Source organism: Triturus cristatus, chromosome 3_2 (assembly GCF_964204655.1).
Source record: "Triturus cristatus chromosome 3_2, aTriCri1.1, whole genome shotgun sequence".
In the NCBI taxonomy this organism is placed as follows: Eukaryota; Metazoa; Chordata; class Amphibia; order Caudata; family Salamandridae; genus Triturus; species Triturus cristatus.
The window spans coordinates 112,065,422-112,091,182 of NC_140584.1; the positions used below are offsets into that span (position 1 = coordinate 112,065,422).

The 25,761-nt window shown below is 47.2% G+C and overlaps 1 protein-coding gene across 1 annotated transcript in view; it reads left to right on the forward strand.

Moving 5' to 3' along the window:
- The window catches only part of ACTR3 (actin related protein 3), a 294,857-nt gene that overhangs the window by 166,950 nt on the left and 102,146 nt on the right, over positions 1–25,761 (forward strand). Inside the window, exon 6 of the mRNA XM_085647336.1 lies at positions 3,692–3,799. Coding sequence (XP_085503462.1) covers positions 3,692–3,799 — 108 coding nt within the window. The remainder of the gene's footprint in view (positions 1–3,691; positions 3,800–25,761) is intronic.

Genomic DNA, 25,761 nt, shown 5'->3' on the forward strand with positions numbered 1-25,761 from the left:
AGGGAATGCAGACATTGAAACCGGGCGGTGGTTGAGCTGAGATGCTGGTGATGGATGGGTTTATGTCCAACTTAGTATTGAACAACATTCGTGGTCCGTTCCACCTTTTCACATTGGCCATGACTGGGAAAGGACGTCATCGCAAAGACATAATCAACCTCAACCTCACAGAGAAATTTCTTCATGCTGATAAGAGTATTTAAGCGCAGAGTACTAGTGAGGCCAATGAATCTGAAGCAGTCGATTAGTCATTCCTAGACTATTCAGACCATATCTGGGATCCGTGACGAATTGGTACAGCATTGGAGAACTTTGTTGTGGGTTCTATGCATGCTATCTTTTCTGCTCTTCGAGCCTCGCGCGTACTTTCACGTGACCTGCCCAGAGTTGTACATTACATTTTTTTTACATTTTAATTAATTTGAATTGTTTCAACAGCCTATCAGTTAGGAAACGTGAACAGGAACCACTTCCCAATAAAAAGAGCAGTTCCATTAAGCTACATCTCCGATGACCTCCTTCGTTCGCAGCACTCTGGAAGGGGATAGCTCAATGTTATTCTCAAACCGTGGACATCAATCCAATCAGACAAAATGGTGATAGTCGCTCAAGGATACTTCTTTAAATGTTATTAAAAAGCCTGCAACGCATTGTCATTGTTTCTCTGCTGCATCTCAACATACATTTATTATTGGAGCTGATGTATAAGAATTCTAGCAAAGACTCCATGCTTAGAGTAGATAATTAGGCAGCTGTTGCATCTCATAGAGCCAGTGAGTTACAGGCCCTGGCATTCTGAGTCCTTTGTATGCAGTTCTATGAGGAGGAGGATTTGTTACATATATATCAGAGGGGTGTACTTAAGAAGATACAAAATTTACTTGCACACTGAAAATAACTTTTAAAGTATCACCTCGACTTTCCAAACGTATTTCAGAATACAAAATGGCTTTATGACCAAAGTTCAATTAAAAAGGCATCTTTAGCAAGATGGGTGGATTTTAATTTTGATTAATCACTATAAATGTAGGGAACTGGATTGTACAGTCCTTGATTACACTTCAGCATGTGCGAACATACCTTCACAGATCTGCTTTTTCAAGCTCTGTGTATGTTCACTTAACATTGCTGCATTAATACAGTCCTTGGCAAGCAGGCCAAGCACTATGGTGTATATAGGAAATCTGTTAAATTGCTGTGGTTTAATAAAGCGATTAAGCTGGGTGACACTGAAGCATTATGCAATCCAATTCTAGTTTATGTTGCCTTTGACGTTCAAAGAGGCAGCTGTTTTATAATTTGCTTTAGTACAGATACCTTAATAGCTTTAAAACACCTGTGTGAATTGTTCCACAAGTGAGTTGTCAAAAAATGAAAGCCTTATATCGATCGATGTATAGTCAAAAATTTAGCATTTGCAAATCTAAGAGCCCAATATGGTTATTATGATAGAAGTAGGTATTGCATCCAACATGTTGTACCTATCTGTACTATATAGGGAACTCAAACACCATGTTTTTTCAATGGCTTCTAATGAAATCCATTTTAAAGTTTGAAGTTCCTACAACACTCATGGTGTTTTGTAGCAAATGTCAAAATTGCTGGAAGAAGCTGGTCGCAATTCAAGCCATTTAAGAAAGGGTGCAGACCAATATTCAGCAGACGTTGAAATGGATTGAACTCCAAAAGTTTAATGCTTTATACTTTGACATAATCAGTCTGTCCTGGAGATTGTAGACACATTTATTTTCTCTTGAAAAACTTGTGACTTAGTTGTCATAAGGTGAAGACTCAGTGAATGGGTAAATCTGGGAGGCCATACCCTTAACTGCTCTAGAGCCACATAAAACGTTCTCTTTTCCACCCACCACAAGTTTACTGTCACTGTTACTCTTTTTAGTAAAGATACTTCACTGACAACATTGGCACTATTCACTTTTTGTTTGGAAACCCCATTTGCTATACCAAACTCTTTACCCTCATCACACTACATTTTGTCTGATATTCTGTGCTCCCAAGGAAACCACCAATAGAAAAGCTCTGAAATTGCTGCAGTGTTGACCTGCTTGCTTTAGCAAAGTTGGCAAAAGAAAAATTGAGTCTATAAATGCTGAGGTGGAATGAAACCTTTGTGGAATGAATTTGAGATATATACAAACAAGATAGCTGGTGGTAGACTCCCTGGAGGCATTTGTGTTTTCTTCATTCAAGATAGGATATTTATAATCATTAAGATACCATCACCACATTAGCCTGCCTGTCTTGAAGCAACATGTAATGACTCTTGATGAAGTGTAGACATGTATTGATTTACTGTTTGATAAACTAGCTTTGAATGTTCTATTCTAGTTAATTTTATTTGCTACCATTTGTATTTGAATGAACCCGGTCAATCGAAAGTGAACCTATATTATGTTCACTTTTGCTTTTCAAAGTTGTGTGAATCAACTGCAGCTTAAGTTTAATATTTATATTAATTTGGTGTAATAAAATAAACTTTTTTTTGCACACAATGAACTTGCATTTTGAAACAAATCTTTGGAACACTAATTGCTCATAAAATGAACATTTTGCAAAACAGCTAAACTTGGCTCATATTCAAAGATAGATATGCTGATTCATATCTCTGTATATTTGATATGAGGAAAGAAAACATATTGCTTGTTTTGCCAAAAGAGAGAACCCTGCAGAAAATAAAATGTAATATTTCCACAGAAGAGTGCAAAGCAAATACCTTGTATTTTTCGTTAATAATAGAATTCTTCTTTAAGCTGTGGCAGATTCTTACACTAGCAAATTTCATAGAACCTCAGTAAAAATGTAGGTTAGTTGTCTGGAAAACACCTTGATATAGAGATCTGGTCAACACATAAATATCTATTTTAATTATAGAATTAATGCAAATTATTAAAGTAATTCTACTGTTAACTTCATGAATAAAAGTACTACAAATACAAAATAATAAATACATACTCGGATGGAGAAGCTTCAACTATAGTATTTAAGGGACTTCACCAATTTAGTAGCTTTATCTTTCTGCATAAGTATGTGTTGCTTAAAATTACCCTTTTCACCAAAAACATTCCAAATGGCAGTAACCTCTGACAGTATTGAATGTGTACACATCTAAAGAAAATTGTACGATCTCTCAAGGATCCCCTAACTTTGACAAATAATACTGTATTTGGTGTAGATAAATTGTCAGGTTATCAGAATTGTTATTTCTGCCTAGAACTGTTGGAGGCTTCTGTGGACCAACCTTAGTCAGCTCCAAAAGGACCTAGTTGTTTGCAGATCGAAAGATGCCCACCAGAAACGTGGTAATTTTAGGAGGGCAATTACAGCAGACGGAAGTGATGGAGGAATGCCCACACATGCAGTTTTTGCCAAAGTAGTCCAGTTTGCTCCATCAGTGGATACCAATGCCATTGTGGGTCCATATGGTGGTTTGTAAATTTGCAAGAAATAAGTCCAATGTATGTTGTAGAATTTTAGTCTAACAAACTAGCAGTTAACTGCCAATAATATATTAATGTTCTGTTGAAAGTATGGTTATAATATGGCCTCTTGAGGCATGATAAAATATTACTCAACTACTTGAAGAGTTCAGTTGTCCGACTGATAAAAACAGGGATAAATATTTAGAAACATAACATTTTGATTTTTAGCAATGTTGTGTTTTTTCCTTTAGGCCGTCCTTGCCTTAGCTGCCTCCTGGACGTCAAGACAGGTGGGAGAACGGACGCTCACTGGCACAGTTATAGACAGTGGAGATGGTGTCACCCATGTCATTCCTGTGGTAAGTTTATAGGGCATTTCCTACATTTTAAGTGGCTATTTAAGGAGGTTATAAATGTTGAAATACTTCTGAACCTTGTTTAACCAGTTCATTACAAAAACATACTTGCACCCTTAAGGGAAAAATACCGTTGCCCTTCAGACCTCCAACTACATCATTAGAGCTAAACACAGTTTACTTAAGTAAAAACCTTTCTAGAGTTTGATCTGCTATCCATTCATGGTCTCGGTGTTATGCTAAAGTTGTAACTTTAAACAATGTAAGAAGGAACAATATCTGTGAATTGAGACTGCGTAATTTGTTTATTTGTAGAGAAATATTGTATACTTACTAAACATCTGTCTCCTTTCAGAATCAGCTGCACAATGCACTCTAGCTCTGAGGGAATCCAATACAGCTACATAAGTCATGTATTTCACCGAGTTAGCACATGCTTTAGAAAGAGCTCACTATTTTTGTTAAGTGTATGTACACCCTAGTGTGTGCCTAGCTCATCAATGAAGATCCTTACAGCGCAACCCAGTGCAATGCGCCATTATATTGATAATAGCTCGAACATGACCAATTCTTTTGTGATTTCTTTTTTTGTTCATTTTTAAAAAATCTTTTAGTGAGTTAGAAAAAGTCTTTTTACATTTTTGTACCTTATATTAAAGTAATCTAGTCTATGATTCTGTGTGAAAGTTTGGTCACAAATGCATTTCCTTACCGGGCCTGTTGGAGTATGTTCTTTGTGGTTGACCCCGTCTAAGCCTGCACATGTTTCCTTTAGGGTTTATACTCTGCTACACCTTGCTAGATCTTCTTGTAGACTGATTGACTCCCTAGGCAATCGGTTTCATAAAATGAGAAACCTTTATAATTTCACCTGTGTGAAAAAAGTGAATTATTAGTTGGGGTGTGATTATGAGACCTCACCAAGAAATAATAGCAGTAATCCTTATCAGGTCCAATTGGGTTTCTTGAAATCAAAACTACACTCAGTCCTGAGTAACTGTGGCACACAGCAGTCAAGCTTCACTCAAAAGAAAAGCTGTTTCTGATGGATACATCTGCCAGTGGATTCCTCACCTTGTGAATATCCCCTGCGCCAGCAACATTCGGAAACTTTTGTAGCAGTCCACGCCGATGAGGTCGAAGACGACGTCACAGAGGCACGGCTCCGCTCGCGACTCCGCTGACGTCACCGGCTCCATAAGAAGACCTCCTCGGCGTGATGACGTCAGTTCCCTTTTTTCCGCGCCGACGACGCCAACGGATTTCGGGAATCGTTACTGGTAGCTTTACCTGTTACTTTGTGTTTATTCCGAAGTTTCTCTGTCTTTCTTCGAGAATGTCGGCAAGGAAGTCTGGTTTCAAGCCTTGCCGTGAATGTGGCAAACACATGTCCATCACTGACCCGCATGACGACTGCGTTTGGTGTTTGTCATCGGACCACGATGTTGAAGGATGTTCGTGTTGCAGAAAGATGAGCTCGAAGGCTCTTAAGGAAAGAGAGGCAAAGCTCTTTATCGCCCGGATGAAGAAAAAGGAGAAAAGAGGTAGAAGAAGATCCAGGTCGAGGTCGAGGTCGGCTTCCAAGTCGACTTCGGGACATGCTTCAAAGAGCAAGAAGCATAAGAAGAAGAGGAGGCATTCGTCTCATCATAAGGCCTCGACGTCGAAGTCTAAATCACCTGCTCGGCGTCGAAGGGAGACAGTGTCTCCTTCTCCTGTCCCGGCTTCGCCTCTTGCTCCTTCTTCTCCTGTGTCTTCTCCGGCTCCGGCTGAATCGCCGGTGCCGGCGTCCTCTCCGGCGCCGATGGCTTCTCCAGATCCTGCAGGTCCTTCGGCTCCGTCTCCGACTCCGGCCCAGGATGAGGATGATCAGGCTCCGGGTGAGTCTGTGATGCCGCAAGTTCCACCGTCGGCGCCGGCTGGCCCGAGTCCGGTGTTACCTGACCAGTATCCGGCTTTCCCTAATCCAGGTCAGGACCCCTCGCATTATCTCAATGCGATGTACGGGGTGTTTTCTCGGGCCATGTATACCTCTGGTGCACCTATGGGTCCGATGGCTTTTAATCTGGGAGTGCCGCAGGTTTATCCTCAAGCACCGTTTATGCCTTTCTTCCCGGCGACGCCGTCTTGGCAGATGCCGGCGCCGAGAACATCGACGCCGATTCCCTCTTCACCGGCGCCGACTCGACCTCGTTCGATGCCGGCTGCTCCAGCTGATCCGCGTTCGACGCCTCTGCCGGCGCCGTCGGATTCGATCACGGCGCCGCCGACGCCGCAGGTGCGGATCCGTTCCAGAAGGGAGGCGCAGAGAGTGCTGGAGGAGAGGCGCTATCTTATGGACGAGGCTGAAGAGGGGGAATTGGTCGAATCCGATGAGGTGTTTGACGAGTTGAAGGAGGCAAGTGGGTTGGATTTGTCTCCGGAGTGGGAGATCACTCCTCCATCGGATGAACCTTCTAAAGACGCGGCACCTTATCATGCTGTAATCAGAAAGGCTGCAGAGTTGTTGGACCTTCAATTGCCATCTGTTGAATTCAAGTCTAATATCTTGACTGAGGTGTTGCACTCTCCAACTGCGGTGTCAGAGCCGCTGTTGCCTTTTAATGAAGCAATATTGGAGCCTGTGTTGGATGTGTGGCGCAAGCCTTTTTCGGCTCCTGCGGTGTCCAAGGTGGTTACAAGGAGATATAGGGTGGCTCCAGGGGATCCTGAGTTTGTCATCACACCCTTCACCTGAAAGTCTGGTCGTTCAGGCGGCTTGTTCTGGACGTTCAAAAGGTGCGTTTCCTCAAGTCCCAGGGGACAGAGAGGCCAAGAAGGTAGACCAATCGGCCAAGAAGGTCTTTTCATCAGCCAGTATGGCATTAAAATCTTCTAATGCGACTTGCTTATTGGGGTGCTATATCCATGCGCTTATGGATTCAGCTAAAAAGTTGGCACCGAAGCTGTCAGAGGAGGATAGAGCAGGCTTCCATGAAGTACTATCGGATGCCCAGGCGGCTGCTCGCCAGGTTATTCAGAGTGGCCTAGATACAGCAGACTCAGTTGCCAGGGTCATGGGGTCTTCAGTCGCCACCAGGAGGGGTGCGTGGCTTAAGTCCTCCGAATTCTCTTCTGATGTCCAGTCAACCTTGTTGGACTTGCCTTTTGATGGGTCTGGTCTGTTCGGGAAGAAGGCTGATGCTGCTCTCGAGCGCTTCAAAGAGAGTAAGGCTACGGCTAGGTCGTTGGGCCTTCAATCCCAGCCGAGAGGTACTTTCAAGAGGTACAGAGGTTTTGGTAGGGCGAGTTTTCGTTCTTATAGACCAGCCCAGCAGCAGCAGCAAAGTTCCAAGGGATATAGAGGAAGACTTAGAGGTCGCTCACGTGGCCGTCAACTCTCCTCCTCCTCTTCCTCTTCCTCAGCCCCTCCCACCACCGCAAAACAGCCCTAGATTCGGCATTCCGGATCATGCTGGTCCTGTGGGGGGCCGGCTTACCCATTTTCTACAAGATTGGGAATCTGTATCTTCAGATCTCTGGGTTCTGGATCTTGTAGAAAATGGGTACGCCCTTCCCTTTCGGGAATTCCCTCCAAATTACCCTCCTTGCCAAGGGGTTTGCTCGGAGGACCACCGTCTTCTCCTACAGGAGGAAGTCCTGAAGTTGTTTCAGAAAGGTGCGATAGAGGTGGTTCCGGAGCAGGAGAGGGGTCAGGGATGCTACTCCCGGTATTTTCTGATCCCGAAGAAGGACGGCAGATTGCGTCCGATATTGGACCTCAGAATCCTGAATTTTTACCTGAAACAGGAGAAGTTCAAGATGCTCACCCTTGCGCAGTTTCTTCAGGCGCTGAATCAGGAGGATTGGATGGTGTCGCTCGACTTGCAGGATGCGTATTTTCACATCCCCATTCTGAAGTCGCACAGGAAATATCTCCGGTTCACGGTAGGGTCGCAGCATTATCAGTTTGCGGTCCTCCCGTTTGGTCTTACTTCGGCACCTCGAGTCTTCACAAAGGTGATGGCAGTGGTGGCAGCCCATCTCAGAAGATCGGGAATTTCGGTTTTCCCTTATTTGGACGACTGGCTGATCAAGGCGGAGTCGTCGGAGAAGGTGCTGTGCCATCTGCGGGATACAACTCCGCTGTTGTTCAGATTGGGTTTTTCGATCAATGTGCCCAAATCTCACCTGGTGCACTCTCAGCGCAACCTGTTCATAGGTGCGGTACTGGACACTACTGTGTGTCGAGCATTCCCTCCTCCTCAAAGGATTCTCGACATTCAGGAAATGATTCCTTTATTTTACAGCGGAGCGGTCGTTCCCGTTCTGAAGGTCCTTCGCCTGCTCGGTCTGTTCGCCTCCTGCATCCTGTTGGTCAACCATGCACGCTGGCACATGAGGGCGCTCCAGTGGTGCCTCCGCAAGCAGTGGTATCAGCACAAAGGAGATCTCAGGGAGTCTGTGAGGATCTCCAGAGGAGCTGCAGCGGATCTATCTTGGTGGAGCGTAGAGGGCAATCTGTCCCAAGGAAAGCCCTTCCATCTACCTCCATCGGTGACCACGGTGATAACGGATGCATCCACTCTAGGGTGGGGTGCTCATCTGGGGGATCTGGAGATCAAGGGTCTTTGGTCTCCGGAAGAAAGGTTGTTGCACATCAACCTTCTGGAATTACGGGCGATACGTTTGGCACTCAAGGCCTTCCTTCCTTCCCTTCGCGGTCAGTCGATTCAAGTCCTGACAGACAACACGACCGCGATGTGGTATATAAACAAGCAGAGGCCCTGCGTCTATGGTCCTGGGCTCAGGACCATCGGATTTGTCTGATGGCAAATCATCTGGCCGGAGTTCTGAACGTGCGTGCGGACAGTCTCAGTCGGCAGTTCTCCGCCGATCACGAGTGGAGGCTTCATCCAGAGGTAGTTCTTCACGTCTTTCGGATGTGGGGAACTCCTCGGGTGGACCTGTTCGCCACTCACGAGAATGCTCACTGCCCGTCATTCTGCAGTCTCCAGTATCCTATGCAGGGAGCGTTGGGGGACGCGTTTCAGATAGATTGGAGCTCACAACTCCTTTACGCGTTTCCTCCCATACCCTTGATTCCTCGGGTTCTGAGGAAGATTCGCCAAGACCGGGCCCAAGTCATATTGATCGCCCCGGATTGGCCAAGAAGGGTGTGGTACACAGATCTTCTCCACCTCTCCTCGTGCCCTCCGCTCCGTCTCCCTCTCAGGGTAGACCTCCTCTCGCAGTCGGAGGGGCAGGTTCTACACCCCCACCTCCAGAGCTTACACCTTCATGCCTGGAGATTGAACGGGGCAACCTGAATTCTTTCTCTCTCCCGCCGGATGTGGTGGACGTTATTTTATCGGCCAGGCGACACTCCACCAAATCAATATACTCCTATAGATGGTCTAAATTCGTTCTCTGGTGCGGAGAGAGGTCAATTGATCCCTTGAAGGCTCGTTTGTCTAATATTTTACAGTTTGCCCTTTCTCTTGCTCAGCAAGGCTTTGCTGTGGCTACTGTAAAAGGATATTTATCTGCTTTGTCGGCTTTCCTATGCCTGCCGGATCAGCCGTCCTTATTTAAATCACCTATTGTGCTTAGGTTTCTCAGGGGCCTTACGAATAAATTTCCTCCTACTCCCTTTATTGTACCTCAGTGGGACTTAAATCTTGTACTGACTTATCTTATGGGTTCTCCCTTCGAGCCCTTACATAAGTGTCCCTTGAGACGGTTGTTTTTTAAGACAGTGTTCCTCATTGCAATCACCTCGGCAAGGAGGGTAAGTGAGCTTCAAGCTCTTAGTTCAAAACCCCCATTTTTGACTGTGCATGCTGAACGAATGGTGCTCCGGACCAGGGCTGCGTTTTTGCCTAAAGTGGTAACTCCCTTCCATCTGGGGCAGTCCATTACCCTTCCTTCCTTTTATCCTCCCCCACACCCTTCCAAGGAGGAGGAGAGACTTCACCGTTTGGACCCTAAGAGGGCGGTGAGCTTTTACCTGGACAGGACTAAGGACTACAGGATTGATGACCAGCTCTTTGTGGGCTTTGCTGGCTGCAGAAAGGGTCGTGCGGTGCACAAGCGCACCCTTTCCAGATGGATTGTGCTATGCATCAAGATCTGCTACTCTCTAGCTGGTAAGGAGCCTCCGGAGGGTTTGAGGGCTCATTCTACCAGAGCAAAGTCTTCCACATCTGCCTTAGCTAGAGGTGTTCCAGTGGAGGACATTTGTAGGGCGGCAACTTGGGCCTCCCTCCACACCTTCGCAAAGCATTATTGTTTAGACACCGAGGTGAGGAGGGACGGACATTTTGCGCGATCCGTCCTTCAGGACTTTCTGGTATAGAAGGGTGGACACCCTCCTCCGGGAGTGGGGGACTGCTGTGGAATCTATTCACAAGGTGAGGAATCCACTGGCAGATGTATCCATCAGAAGAACAAGTTACTTACCTTCGGTAACGCTTTTTCTGGTGGATACAGTATCTGCCTGTGGATTCCTCACTGACCCACCCGCCTCCCCGTTGTCCGTCCTTCTATACCAGTGACTTTATGTCTATAATTCTATTGATGGTGTTTCAGATGTGTTTACATCTGTCAAAGGCATTGGGTTATTTCTAGTGTTTTGATGTTTCTTCTCCACACTGTGTGTGTTGATATGCATATTGTGTACTGTGTATACTGTTTATGTACATATTGCTGTCAGTCCGTCCGTGTGCCTCGAAGGCACGGAAATAAGGGGCGTAACTGACGTCATCACGCCGAGGAGGTCTTCTTATGGAGCCGGTGACTTCAGCGGAGTCGCGAGCGGAGCCGTGCCTCTGTGACGTCGTCTTCGACCTCATCGGCGTGGACTGCTACAAAAGTTTCCGAATGTTGCTGGCGCAGGGGATATTCACAAGGTGAGGAATCCACAGGCAGATACTGTATCCACCAGAAAAAGCGTTACCGAAGGTAAGTAACTTGTTCTTCAGCACCAAAACAGTCAATAAGTTAGAAATGACCCAAAAACCCCACACCAATTTATAAAAATAGTATGTATACCAAAACGACAAATATCTGAGGAAGGGAACGGAAGTTATATTTGCAAGGTTTTCATAATTCACTGTAATTCACTCTAAAATGTTTTGTTAACTACTGCAGTTCATTCCTAGTGGTAGTCTATGAGCCTCGAACTCAAGGGTCCAAGTCAAAGTCAATCATTCAGGCCGACCGTGATGGACCACTGGTCAGGTACAGGGGCTGGATTGGTCCTGATCAAAGTTTTATCTTTGCACAAAACTTTTCTAGTTTCTCGTTGTAGCTTGAGTCCGGTGATGATTTTGTCAATGGACAGATTAAGTCCAGCAATTCGGTAAAGAGCCTTGGGTCTAAACGACATTCAAGGATACGTATGAACCAGCAAGTGGTGGTTGTCTTTCATTCCTGGACTCTCTGCTTAATAAACATTATCTTTTAGCTTGGGCTCACAAGTTGCAGTTCTCTGAAGATAAAAAATACACTCTAACTGCCAAGGGTCTAAGACCTGTGGGGCATGTCTGGGGGCTAGTCCTGGATCTCACGGGCTACACCAGCAGGGTCCTGGTCCAGTCCATTGCAAACTGGTCTGCTGGGCACTTTTCTGGTGCTGGCTTGTTTAGCTTTTGTGCCCCTGAAACTTAGCAGGAGGCCAACCAACTAGCTCTTGAAGTCCACTCACTGGTCCTTGGCAAGAGTGGGAGCAGGCTCAGGTCTTGGTCTCTTTCCACAGATACAACAGCAGTAAGTAGCTCTTCTCATTCTGAAGTCCTGTATTGGTTCAGCAGGTGAAGTGTTCCTTGGTGCAGCCTTTCTTTCTGAAGTCCACAGTTTCAGCAGGAGCAGTCCTTTTCTTTGAGTCCAGTAGTGTTCTGAGGCTGGTTGCCAGAGCTGCCACTTTTATGTCAGTTTTTAGTTTGAGGATGGGGACTGCTATTCCCTCAAGGCCAACCTAACCCACTGTATACTAAACAATCTCACAGTGCATCTCTTTCTTAATCCAAGATGTTTAGACCCTTCTTCCCTAATCCGAGCTTTGGGCTCCACCTTCAAAATCTAAGCCTGCTACGCCCCCAAGAAAGACTGGAAAGTCTGACATCTAAAAGACTTCTGGACAAGGAATTAGCTCAGCAGAAAATGCCGCCGTCGACGGCTCCTTCGTCGACTATGATCATCGTCGACGTTACATCTACGTCGATGGTTACATTCTCGTCTCCGAGACCGAAGATGATCATGACATCGGCTTCGTCGACGCTAGTCTCCGTTGCTGTTAGACCCATCTCGTCGACGAAGGAGATTTCATCTCTCGTCAGCGCTCCATCGACGGTAAGGGCAAAGATCTCGTTGACCTCGTCGTCGAAGACTTCCTCGTCGTCAAAGACTTCCGTGCCGTCGAAGACTGCCGCGCCGATGACTACTGCCGCGCCGACGACGACTGCCGCGCCGCCGACGACTGCCGCGCCGCCGACGACTGCCGCGCCGATGACTACTGCCGCGCCGATGACGACTGCCGCGCCGACGACTGCCGCGCCGACGAAGATTACCTCGTCGACGACCTCCTTGTCGACGACCTCCTTGTCGACGAAGATTGCCTCGTTGACGGCTAACCTCTCGTCGACAAATTGCCTCGTCGTCAAACTGCTTCCTCATCGACGCTCACTTTTTTGACACCAACACCATCGTCGACTATCTCGTCGACGGCACACTTGTTGACGCCTCTTTTGTCTTCCTGCACGGATTTACAAGTTTGGTCTGCAACATCGGCTACTGCTTCATCCGCCCTGCCTTCAACGGCGGCTTTTCTACTACAACATCGTGGCTCCTCATTGGAAGCCCTGTCACCATTGAAGCTGCCTGAACAATTATTCGATTCTGAGGGACGAAAAGGAATCTGGAGAGGATGATAGATTCTGCACTGCTAGGAGTCCATCAGAACTGTTTATAAAATACCAAGATGACAACCAGGAGGGACAACCAGGAGGAAGAACCATGTCCTGAGCCTCAAGCTCCAACTCATGTCACAGTTCCCTCAGCGCAGATGCCTTTGGAATTGCCTAACAATTTGCAATATATGTTGCAGGACTATTATCGTTGTTTTCCTCCATCGGAATCGGCGGAGTCTCTTCCATCCATGCGTATGCCAAGGGTTCCTATAACCTCTTTACAATCTCCCAGACCACCTTCTCCACTGCCATCTCGTCATTCCCATGATGCAAATACAACAGATGATGACCGGGAAGAGGGAGAGGTGGATGACCAGTCAGTGCTGTTGGGAGTGGGACGAATACCAAATCCAAACTCCATCACAGTCAGCTCCGGCCCCAGTGGACTCTGCCCTGGAGAGGGCAACGAAGAGTTTTCTCATACCTATGGAGACAAAGAAAGATGACTGCTTTCTTTATGATTTTAATGACCAACCAAGAAAGCAGATCAGGACAATTCCCATAATAGATTTTATCTGGAAGGAAGGATTAAAAATCATGGCAACACCAAATTCTCTTCCAGCAGTCTTGCCTCGGTTGGACAAAAACATATAAGGTGCCAAGTGATTCACCTGCATGCCTCATCGGCCAGCCGAAAGCTGACTGTCATCGCCCAAGCGGCGCAGAGACTGGCCAGGAACCCCTCTTCACCTATAACTGCTCCGCCGGACAGTGATGGCAGGTGGTTGGATTCGATTGGAATGAAGATTTCCACTATGGCTGCGACGACGGTTTGGGCTGCAAATTCCCTAGCCATATTAGGGAGATACGATCGGCAAATGTGGTCCGACATCTCCCCCTACATTAACATGCTGTCGGAATCTTCCAAATCCGAGGCCTTGAAGATTCTACAGGAGGGAGAATATACCTCTGCGGAAATCATCGACGCAGCCGTGGATGTTGCATCCACAGGATTTAGACAATTAGCAGGTGCAGCAGTATTGAGGAGACAAGGTTGTGAGAAGTTGGCCTGATACATGATGTCCACTAGTTCTAGTGGGCACCCTGTATCAGTCCAAACAACCCTTATGGTGATTGGTTGTAAAGTCAACCTTATAGACCAGCTATCCTAGTGGTAGCATGGACAAAGCAGTCTTAGGCTAAAACTTCAGAGGGCATGTGAAGCCAGCTGTTTTACCAGAACAATCCTTTGAACACCAAATTAAAGGACACCGCACAAGATATATATCAAATATATATGTATTTATTCTAAACACGATACCTCTGTTCTCTTTGAGGTCAGAGGTCAAAGCACAATACAGGAAGCTTAAATAACACACTTTAAGTTGCACATATACAGTCGCGCCCTAGGGGCGGAGGAAACCATATACTAGAAAAGTGGTATAAGTACCACAACATAAATGCAGAGTTGGCCTAGGGAATCGCTGGGGCTACACTAAACGATCTATAGTTAGGAAGTGGGAGGCCCACGGGAGGTGTATGCAGAGTCTAAACTCACACACGGGTTCTCATAAGAGTACAATGGGAACGAAGAAGTCAGATTTAAATAGATTCATGACACTTGCGGTCAAGCTAGGAAAGAAACCTTTTATACTAGGATAGTCCCTACCCACGGGAGTACCGGAGTACTCGTGTTACCTCACCCAGGGAAGCCGGGTGCATAGGTGCCAAAGCGTGTCGGGTTTCGTCGTCGTTTCCTATGGAGAGCTGCAAAGAAGTGCTGCAGGTGACCAGGAGCAAAGTGTCCGGATGGATCCAAGAGTGGATCGGAGTAGTGGAGAACCTGAAAGCACAGGGGACAGAGTCTGGGTCACTAGCCAGTGACCAGGAAGGAACCAGGTGTCGCCGAGTGCTTCAGGTGAAGAAATGGAAACTTGTCTCCGCAGCCACGTGGTCCAGGAGGTGCTGATGAAGATCAGGAGCCGGACTCTAGCTGTCCCACGACGGATCTGAAGGCCGGCGGTGTCGGTACCTGGATGGGAGCCAACAAGCTTTGGCCAACGCAATCCACGCAGGATGTGAAGATTCGTGTCAGAACAGACCAGCAAGATCTGTGGAGCTTCTCCTTTGCAGGGAAGCAGGAGCAAGTCGGGAGCAACCAGACCAGCAGTAAGAAGAAAAAGCATCGTCTTCAGAAGGCTCACTAGCCAACGGGCTAGCAACCGGGAAGACGCGTTGAGCAGGAAACTGCAGAAGGGCCCCACGCAGTACTCGTGGAGTATGGAGGGCTGGGCTTCGGTGCAGTGGGTTCCCGGGTTAGGGGTATCTCAGTCCCCAATGCACAGCCTCGGATACCTCAGGAGCAGCGCAGGTCAGCAGGTCGCAAGATGGCCAGGGCGTCTGGTCCCACGTTTCTCATGTCCACCACGGGTCTCAGCTTGGCTGTGGATGTGGATAAATGACGGAGAAGTCTGGAAGTCCAGTTCCTGTGAAGCAGAGTCGTCGGGATCCTTCAGGAGCGTCGACAAAGCAAACCGGCAGTTAGCTGATTGGTGCCTGTTTGCACAGGGTGGTCACTCCTTGACCACAAGGGAGATTCTTCAGTCTTCTGATTGTAGAATGTCGAAGGTCCAAGAGTTTTGTATCAGAGTGTCGGTCCTGGATAATCTAAAGTCTCTAGACTCTGCTCCTAGCTTTATACTAAACTAAGGGGCTGAATTACCTGCTAGGTCCCTCCTATGGGTGGGACCAGGGAGGGGGGTGGTTACACCCCCTTCCCTTTGTCCAGTTTCGCGCCAGAGCGGGGCTGCAGTGCCCCAGCAACTGGTTTGAACCGGGCTATGCATGGAGCACCTTGTGTGCCCCAGGCAGTGTCTCGTTTCATTTAACCCACCCTGCCCCAATACACTAAAGGATGTCTGGGGAGGTGCTTGCACCTCCCCGGACAGGAAACCTATTGTCCAGGCCTCCCTTGCTGGAAGGGCTCCTAGCTGCAGGAGGTCAGACTTGTGTCGGTGGCAGCAGCATCCATTTTGTGATGCTGAGGTTCGAGTTAGCTTTCACCGGGTACAGTAGCTACTACATGTCTTCTCCCTCTAGAAGGGTGGAATGCTACCCCCTTCGCCAGAATTGGCGAGGGGGTAGTATTCCAAAGCGTATGACACCTTACACGACATGTTTTGATAAAGCCAAACCAAAGTTAGCATTTAACCGCGAGGATTATAATGTACATAAGAGTATATGGTAGGCGATATCATAGAACAGCTATAAGGACATGGTTCAGAAAGCTGCAGACAAGCTCCGCTCATGCTTGAGCACCATCTCACATAATACCAAGCACTCTGCCTCCAGGATTGTCAAGGCCTGCCATAGGAGTGACTGATAGGTAACGATGTGTCTATATATAGGTTTAGATATAGGTATACTATATCTAAGCAAGGGGTGATTACACCATCTTGCCCCAGCTGAGTGATCAGCCAGTTGTGTCAATTTAAGAGGGCCAGCCAGGGGTGGCATGATGCATGCTGCAGCCCCTGGTAGGCCTTGGGTGCACCTATGCCCTGGGTACCTATGGTACACTGTACAGGGACTGACAAGGGTGACCCAATATCCAATCTGGCATGTACCTAAAGTACATGGTATCAATTTAGAGAGAGAACAGCTGGGCTGTGGGTCTGATTAGCAGGCCCACAGACACACTAAAGTCGAAAAACCAGTGGAGCAAAAGCAAAAAGTGGGGGTGAACATAGGAAGCAGACCCTACTCTCCTACAAAGGGTGGCTGAAATCAACATCTTTTTGCCAAGAGGTCCAAACCTAGATTATCGACATGCCGTTCAATGGGGAGTCACTGTTCGGGCAACATGTTGATGAGGCCCTTCAGGCTATTAAAAAAGACAGACAGCGAGGTCTCGTGGTAGCCTGCAATTTCGTAAGTCGTCCTTTCGTGGTGCCAAAAGACGTGGATCCCTCTCAAACAGGGGAGGTTATAATCAACAACTATCTTATCAAACCTCTCAAACTAATCAAAGGTTCCAACCCTACAGACAGCAATCTTATGAACAGCGAGGTAACTCCTATTCGCAGTCAAGAAGGAAGCAATCGTTTCGTGGACGGGAGTCAAATAAAAAACAATGAGGTCAGCCAACTGCCACCATCTCTGCCGTTGCCCCACTCAAAAATTGGAGGAAGAATATCCCACTTTTACCCGAACTGGTCCAGAATTACTACAGACAAGTGGGTTTTGGATATAGTAGCCAGAGGCCATGCTCTGGAGTTCACACAGATTCCACCAAACACTCCTCCCAAAGGACCACCTCCTGCTCATCTCAAGGAGCTTTTTTCCCAAATAAATCTGATGATTCGGAAAGGAGCAATCGAAAAGGTCCCTCCGTTACAAAAAGGAACAGGATTTTATTCTAGAGTTTTCCTCATTCGAAAAAAAGTTGGGAAAATGGTGCCCCATTCTCGACCTTCGCGCCCTCAACAAATACCTAAAGAAGTTATCCTTCCGAATGTTAACACTTCAAGAAATTCTACAATTGCTTTCGGCGTGGATCACATGGCCACCCTCGACCTCCAAGATGCTTTTCATGTACCGATCTACCCAGACACAGAAAATGTCTACGGTTCAGAGTGGCTGGCAGAGACTTTCAATTGAGTCCTTCCGTTTGGTCTTCGTTCAGCACCCCGGGTATTTACAAAGGTCATAGCGCCAGTGACTGCACACCTTCGTCTGCAGGGCATTCAATTTTTCCCTTACTTAGACGACTGCCTTATCAAGGCGAATTCTTTTCAAACCACAACCGCACATGTTCAGAAGTGTCTGCTACTTTTCCAATCTCTGGGTCTTTCCATAAATTTAAAAAATTCTCATCTGACTCAATCACAGAGAGACTTTTCTAGGAGCTACACTGGACACAAAGCTGACCCAGGCCTTTGTTTCAAAAGAAAGACAACTCGAGATCTGCAATCTTGCTGTCAAAAAAGTCCGTTTCAGTCCGTTTGTACAAGTCCTTCCTAGGGATGATTTCTTCTTGCATCCCTCTGATACCCAACTGCTGTTACAGAATGAGGCCACTGCAAGAGGAACTCAACCTTCAATGGCTCCAGATTTCGGGATCTTTCGAGGACATCGTTCGCATCACTCTTCGGATGCCGGAAACCTTTCATTGGTGGAGCCAAATAAAGAACCAAAGAGAAGGATGCGCATTTCTGTTCGAAATGCCGGATTTCACCATAACCACAGATGCTTCCCTCGAGGGATGGGGGGGGGGCACACCTTCAAGGCATGACAGTCAACGGCAGGTGGACTTTCCAGCAAAAGAGGTGGCATATCAACCTTCTGGAGTTACGAGCCGTTTTCTTGGCTCTGAAGTAATTTCGTACCATCATCAGAGGAACCTCCGTACTAATATGAACGGGCAATACTACAAGTATACATTACTTGAACAAACAAGGTGGGACAAAGTCAGCCCTACTATCTCAGCAAGCACAAGAGATTTGGGACTGGGCGATTTAGTCACAAAATCAGCCTCTCAGCCATTCCCAGGAGTCATCAATGTTCTGGCGGATTCCCTCAGCAGATCCACAACATCCAACCACGAGTGGGAACTACATCAGCCAACCTTAAACAGAGTCTTTCGAGAGTGGGGGCACCCCGATCTAGACCTGTATGCGACCAGCCAGAACCGCAAATGCCCATCCTTTGCAAGTTGGGTTCCCCACAAAGACTCAAGCGGAAATGCGTTTTCGATGAACTGGTTGCAGATATATGCCTACGCTTTTCCACCGATTCCGTTGGTTCCACGAGTCCTCCTCCGCAAGATCAAGAAACAACTTTGCTGCATGATCCTCATAGCTCCCAGGTGGCCTCGCCAATACTGGTTTACGGAACTTCTCCTCCTCTGAGTGCGAACCCATCCAGTTTCGGCCAATACCGAACCTTCTATCCATCCAGAACGGACAAATCGGTCACCCGGACCCAGCATCGCTGAGATTAGTGGCATGCCTCCTCAACACCTTGAATTCGCACACCTAAATATTCCTGCGGATTGTCAGGAAGTTTTGGCTAATGCCCGAGCACCTGCTACGATTAAGACTTACAAACTAAAATGGAAGAGGTTTTGCATGCTATTCGGGCAAGACCAGAACAACTTTTACCATTCTTTCTGCATTTAGCGTGATCCGGCCTCTCCCATTCTACTTTGAAGGTGTTCTTGGCGTCAATTTCAAGGTTTCGGCTGGATGGTGCTAATTCTCTTTATTCAAATAGTCGTTCAGCAATTCTTCAAGGGGTTGTTTCGGATGTCCTTTCCCCCACCCCCACTCGACGTCCACCTCCATCTTGGCACCTTAATGTAGTGCTTACACAACTTATGCGACACCCCTTCGAACCTATTCATAAAGTGGACTTAAAGTTCCTTTCTTGGAAGGTTTCTTTGCTATTGGCTCTGACATCAACAAGGAGAGTTAGTGACCTTCAAGCGTTCACTATTCATCCACCTTTTCTGCAATTTACATGGAAATCTGTGTTGCTGCGCACTAACCCAAAGTTCATGCCAAAAGTCCCTGCGAATTTCCATCTTAATGAACCTATAATTTTAAAGATATTTTCCCCAAATCCGCTCACTGCTGCGGAAAAGGGCCTTGCATTCCATTGACATCACAAGATGTCTCAAGTTCTACTTGCAACGAACAGCAACAATACGCAAATCAGACCAACTGTTTGTGGCATATGGTAGACTGCGCCAAGGTAATTCTGTCTCTAAACAAAGCATAGCTCGTTGGATTTCTGCTGCAATTTGCTTATGCCATGAACAAGCGGGAAGACCGTTGCAGGCAACCCCAAGAGCGCACTCTACAAGAGCAATTTCTTCATCTACCGCTCTTTTTGCCGGTGTGCCTCTTCACCAGATCTGTAGAGCGGCAACCTGGTCCAACAGACACACTTTTACCAGGCACTACTGTTTGGAAGCCTCAAGCGATGCAGATGCATCAGTGGGACAAGCTGTTCTCCGCAATCTTTTCAAATAAGGTGAGCCTCTGTTCTCCCTCCTCCACTATGCACTTTTCTATAAGACGCTTACTCCATACTGTTCTATATCTTCAAATTGTTCTGCATATGTTAAACACAGATGTATTTATCTATGATGATACATTTTGATGTGTATTTACTATGGTACAAAACAAAAGGAGCGCCTTATGAGCATTATGTTCTGTACTGCTATCTACTCTGATTCAGGCATGTGAATCTATGAAAGACACCCTAAATACTGGAGAAGAACAATAGTTAACTGTAATCTGTGGTTCTTCAGTATTGGTGTCTTTCATAGATTCACATGCAACCCGCCCACCTCCCCTCAGAGGCTGGTTAGGCTATTATACTTTGGTTCACTCCTGTGCGAGAAAATGAGAGCCTGAGCCTGAGGAGAAAATTCTGGTGGGTGCTCTCGCCTGATTGGCTGCAGTTTGGACTGTACATAATGACTATGATAGTCATAAGTGTGGACATTTTTTCCTTGTAGCTTAGGCTACTTTACTTCCTGGTTTTGTTACCTAGGTTTTTTGCTTATTGTATGCATAATTATTGCTTTTTTTTATGTACCGTGGGACTCGAACTCCGATGACAGAGAATGATTCAGGCATGTGAATCTATGAAAGACACCAATACTGGAGAACCACATATTACAGGTAAGTAACTATTCTTCCTCCCACCAATACTCCTTTGGTTCCCCATTTTTGAGAGTGCTTCAAACCTCCTGGCAGGTGGGCAGCAGGTTGTCTCGGTTAACAACTGCTGTAGTTAATCAGAAACAGCTAATAAATCTTTGGGGCTAAAATCTGACTTCAGCAATAAGTCTGCCTTAATGTAACAATTAATTTGATACTTCTAAATACTATATTTGATGGCTCCAAATTGTAATCGGCACTTATCAGTTGTGGTAGTGTAACCCCATGTTAGCCAGTGGGATTACCAGCCTTGCTGCAATGAAAACATTTGTGAGTTTTCACTGTTAGGACATGTTAGTCAAGAAATGGCAATTTTAATACTTAGCACCCTATCTTATGAGCTTTTGAGGACTTCTTTGTTGTGAATTGTAAATTTTAAAAAGGTTTGGACTTGGCAAACGTTATATTGACACCTCGAGTTGGCAGCTTAACAGCTGCCCAACTAGACTGCAGTGGTAGACCTAGAATTGTGTTTGAGGCATGTGTGGCAGGAATATACACATGCTTTGCATATTCCTGCCACCTAGGTTTGGGTTTGAATGTCTTAAAGTTGTTTTTCTTCAAAAGTCTTTCAAGCTAAGAAGTAAAGAGACTCCTTGGTGATAATGCGCATGTGCATCGACTCCATTATTAGATATTCTTTTCATCGTCCGGCTCGGACGTGTATTACTGTTCTCCGGTTCAAGGCCCTTTTTGCGAGACTTTCGGTGCGTAATTCACTCTTTCCTCGACAGTATTGTTTGGAAACCGTTTCCTTTCTTGCGTATTAAAGTTAGAAAGATATTCATTCATCAGATCGACACACTTCGATCGTGGCCTTTGGGCCTCACCTGTTCAGGCTATACCTTTACCCTCACTCGACTCCATCGATGACACTGCTGACTAGGCGGACTGGATTCCGATTCTGTCCCCAGTGCCACAATGTACGACGGACTGACCTTCTCCAGGTCTGCAATCTGTGCTTATCCCTGAGCACAGGGAAGAAGACTGTGATGCCTGCCTATTGGTTTGATCGAAAAATACCCTGCGGGCCCAACAGACTCAGCATAGAGGAATACAAAGATGCAAAATTGAGGAGAAGCCTAATGTTCGAGGCATTTGAGCTGCAGATCACACACTTAGGATAAGATTGCCATCTGGTGTTGGGCTCGGATGATTGCAGGTTGTTGTTGTCTTTGGAAGAAGCCTTTTGGTCACGAGATAGGTGACTCCTCCTCTGGACAACAGTGCGCATGGGCATCCACTCCATCCTCAGATTGTTTTTTTCCGCCATTGGGTTCGGATGAACTTTTCCACACCCGCTGAAAACTTCTGAAAATCCAGCTTTTGTAGCGAAAAACCTTTACAACTCGATGTCGAAATTCAATCGGTCCGGTTCCGGACACGGCTCATGGAAAGGACACCTTTTAAAAAATGCCCCCAATGTGGAGCAAAGTTCCCCCACAGTGACCACCACGAGGTCTGCAACCTGTGCCTCTCGCCGGAACATAACGAATCCAGCTGTCCAGCCTGCGCCGCATTCCAATCCAAGAAAACCATCCGGGACCGAAGATCTCGACGCCATATCATGGCCAGACCGGCTCCAGAACCAGAGGACATCTTTGCTCAGGATGTCCCGGAAGAAGGTTCCGAAGAACTCCAAATTCTATCCGAAGCGGACGATTCCGATGGCCTCATCACTCCGGGGCAACGAGTGAGTACCAGTACCCCTACCTCAACCCCCCCCAAAAAGGCATTGGTCAAGACTCCGACAGCTGGCCCCAGTCGCGACCGAAAACAGTCTTCAGAAGCCCCGCCCTCGGCTCCGAAGAAATATAAGCCTACAGGTGGCTCGGGCTCGAGCAAACCACATGTTATAGTACCCACAGTACCTTCGGCATTGAAGACTCAAGACCTCTCGGCACCGAAGCAGGCTCCGAAACCATCGAGACCTATTGATAAACCGGCATCTAAAGCTATCAAGCTCAAAGATTCCCTCTCGGCACCAAAATCTCCACCGGCACCGAAACGTTCTTCGGCACCGAAATCCCCGCCGGCACCGAAAATTTCTTTGGCACCGAAACCATCATCGGTACCGAAACAACTGTCTAAAGTCCAAAAAGACTCTACCGATCATCCAAAACATAGATCGGAACCGAAAAAATCGGCACCAAAGCCACTTTCGGACAACGAAGAACTTTTTCACCCTGATCCCACGCAAAAAAGGATTTATATCAATCCAAAAACTGGACAGGTCACCGCTGTGCCATACAAGAAAAGGAAGCTGGACACAACACCTTCTCCAGCTCCCATAAAGAAGGACTCCGCCACCTCACCCATTCATCCTAACTCTCCTATATCACCTCACTCCACCCCCCCTGCCCCCACCTCCTTCTCCTCTACCATCTCCTTCACATACACCACCTCCACAGGATGATGATGATGGCTTAGGGGGAGGGGGTGATCCGGATGACCTTACTGATCCTAATGATCCTTTCACACTCCCGGATACGGCACCCTTAGATGACTGGGCTTACCCTTTACCTGATATTCCTGATCCCACTACATACCCCTCCAAACCCCCCCTCCAGATGACCACCTAGGGTTTGGGCAGCTGATAAACAGGGAGGCACTTTTCCATGGCGTCACCATGCATTCAGATCCACCCGAAGAAGACTTTCTTCTAGACACATTCGAACAGTCTCAAAAATCGGTTCCAAATCTTGCCCATGATTAAGGGAGTCATAAAATACGCCACAGAGGTTTTTAAAGACCCTGTCAGAGCTAGGGTTCTTAACCCCCGAATTGAAAAAATATGTAGACCTGCCCCACAAGATCCCGCTTACATTAAAGCACAGCTCCCTCTAGACTCTTTAGTAGTTTCAAACGCTAGAAAGCAGACTAACTCCCAAACAGGGGAGACACCGCCCCCAGACAAAGAGTCCAAGCTATTAGAGGCCTCGGGCAAAAGAGTTGCAGCACAAGCTGCTAACCATTGGCGTATTGCCAACACACAAGCTCTATTAGCCCGATATGATAGGGCTCATTATGATCATTTAGAAGATCTTTTATAACACCTACCAGATCAGTACAAATCCCAGGCCAATGACCTCATCCAAGAGGGGAAACTCATATCTAACGCATCCATCAAATGTGCATTAGACGCCGCGGACACTGCTTCTAGGGCGGTCAACACAAGCATACTTCTTAGACGCCATGCATGGCTACGTATTTCAGGCTTTAAGCCGGAAGTACAAACAACAATACTTGGTCAACCAAGAGCAACTATTTGGGCCCGCAGTAGATACTGCACTTGAGAAGATGAAAAAAGATAACAAGACTGCTAAATCAATGGGAGCATTACAGTCTCCACAACCACGAGGCTCCTTTCGACGCTCCTTCTATAGGGGAGCCTCCAAAAATTTTGGGACAGACACCTTTTCCACTTTCAAAACCTCCGCGCAAACATCCCCCAACAGAGGTTATCCAGTATTAGGGGTGTCTTTAATAGATTCACATGCCTGAATCATTCCCCGTCGTCGAGACGGGAGCCTCCGGTACATAAAAAAAGTAATGTCCTATAGACATACATAGAGAAAAATAGGCCTAAGGGCTTCCCCCTTAGCAGCCTATCCTAGTCCTTATGTAAAAAGGACCAAACTCTTAGAGTCAGCCAATCAGCTATCACCTCCCTCTAGAACCTTCCTGGCAGGAGCCTCAGTCCCTCAGATTTTCTACCGCACGTTGTGCTAGGGAGTCTCCAACCTGAGTTCTCCTCAGGATTTCTTTCAAGCCAGATTGTTCACGTTTTTGGTGACTTTCTTCTTCAAGGATTGCAACGCTGACTACTTCACGCCTCTTCTTGCTGCAGTGAGTGTTTAATTAACCTACAACTCCTGGCATGTCTGAATCCCAGAAGAAAGCCCTTTTCAGGGCTTGCTCTTCATGTGGGAAGAAGAGGCTTCATGTGGACGACAAGCATGAACTATGCTTGTATTGCCTTTATCCGGACCACGTCCCTAAGGACTGTAAAATATGCAGGTCTTTCCCACATAAGACCTTGAGAGACAGGGAGGGCCGCCTGCTTATCTGGCTGGACAGGCTCAAGGACAGAGACAGTGTGGTTTCCTCAGAGGCGAGCTTTTCCGGAACCTCTGAAGTCTCCCTGAAGAGGCCGAGAATGACATCTCCTGGCCCCTCAGACGCTCCTCCTATGAAGACACACAAGAAGTCTTCAGAGGCACGATCTTCCAAATCTTCAGTGTCTGACAAAGCCTCTCTCACTTTCAAGAAGCCTACTCTGTCGGCCACAAAAATTGCGACACCATCCTCGGCGCAAAAAAGGCCATCCGGACATGTCTCCACAGCGACGACGACCGTGTCCACATCCACAGCGGCGTCGGTCCTCTCGTCGACGACCCCTTCATCATCGTCAGCAGGTACCCCTATCTCGTCCATTATACTGTTAAAGCCGTCGTCTAAAACGTCGACGACGAAGATGGTTCCGTCGACGACGACCTCGTCGATGAGGAGCCCCCCGTCGACGGAAGAGTCGATGACGAGGATGTCGATGACTAGCGCGTCGACGACGAAGGCATCGTCGACGAAGGTGTCGACGAAGATGTCGACGACCAAGGCATAGTCGACGAAGGCGTCGACGACGACTGAATCGTCTACGACCGCATCGTCGACGAAGACTTCGTCGACGAGGAAAATATCATCGATGGGGACACCGTTGGTGACAGCCATACCGTCGACGACGGAGCCGTCGACGGGAACGTCGTCGTCCATGGGACGGAAAACCGCGGAGGTTGCTGTGCAAGGATCTGCCCCTGGCAAACTGTCCAGACCACAGATTACGCCGGAAATGACATCTCCAAGCAAGGTTCAAACCAATTTGCCTATGGAGATTCTGCAGAGTGAAGAGTCTGAAGAGGAGCTCTTTGAACAGGCTACTTCCCCTTCTGAACTGTATGTCAAATGCCAAAGTACGGACGAGGAGCAGGAAGATACAAGCGCGCAGGAGCGCCCCGTCCAGGAGCAGGTTCGCACGGAGGTCACTCCAATGGTATGCCTTCCTCTGGCAATAGTTAAGGACCTCAAGTTCCTTATCAGGGACTATAAACAACGTTTCCCGGAACCACCAAGGCTGGATACAGGGGTCCCAGTGCCAACTACAAACCCACCAACGACAGCCCCAAAGCAATCACGGCCGGTTACGCAGGTCTGCCACGAGAAACCGCCACCTCGGGTGATAGTCATCGGATGAGGAGGCGGAGGAGATAGAGGAAGGATTGGTCCAGGGAGACCAGTCGGACCAGGATGAGGAGGAGGAGTATGTAGCATCTTCACCACCTTCCCCACAACC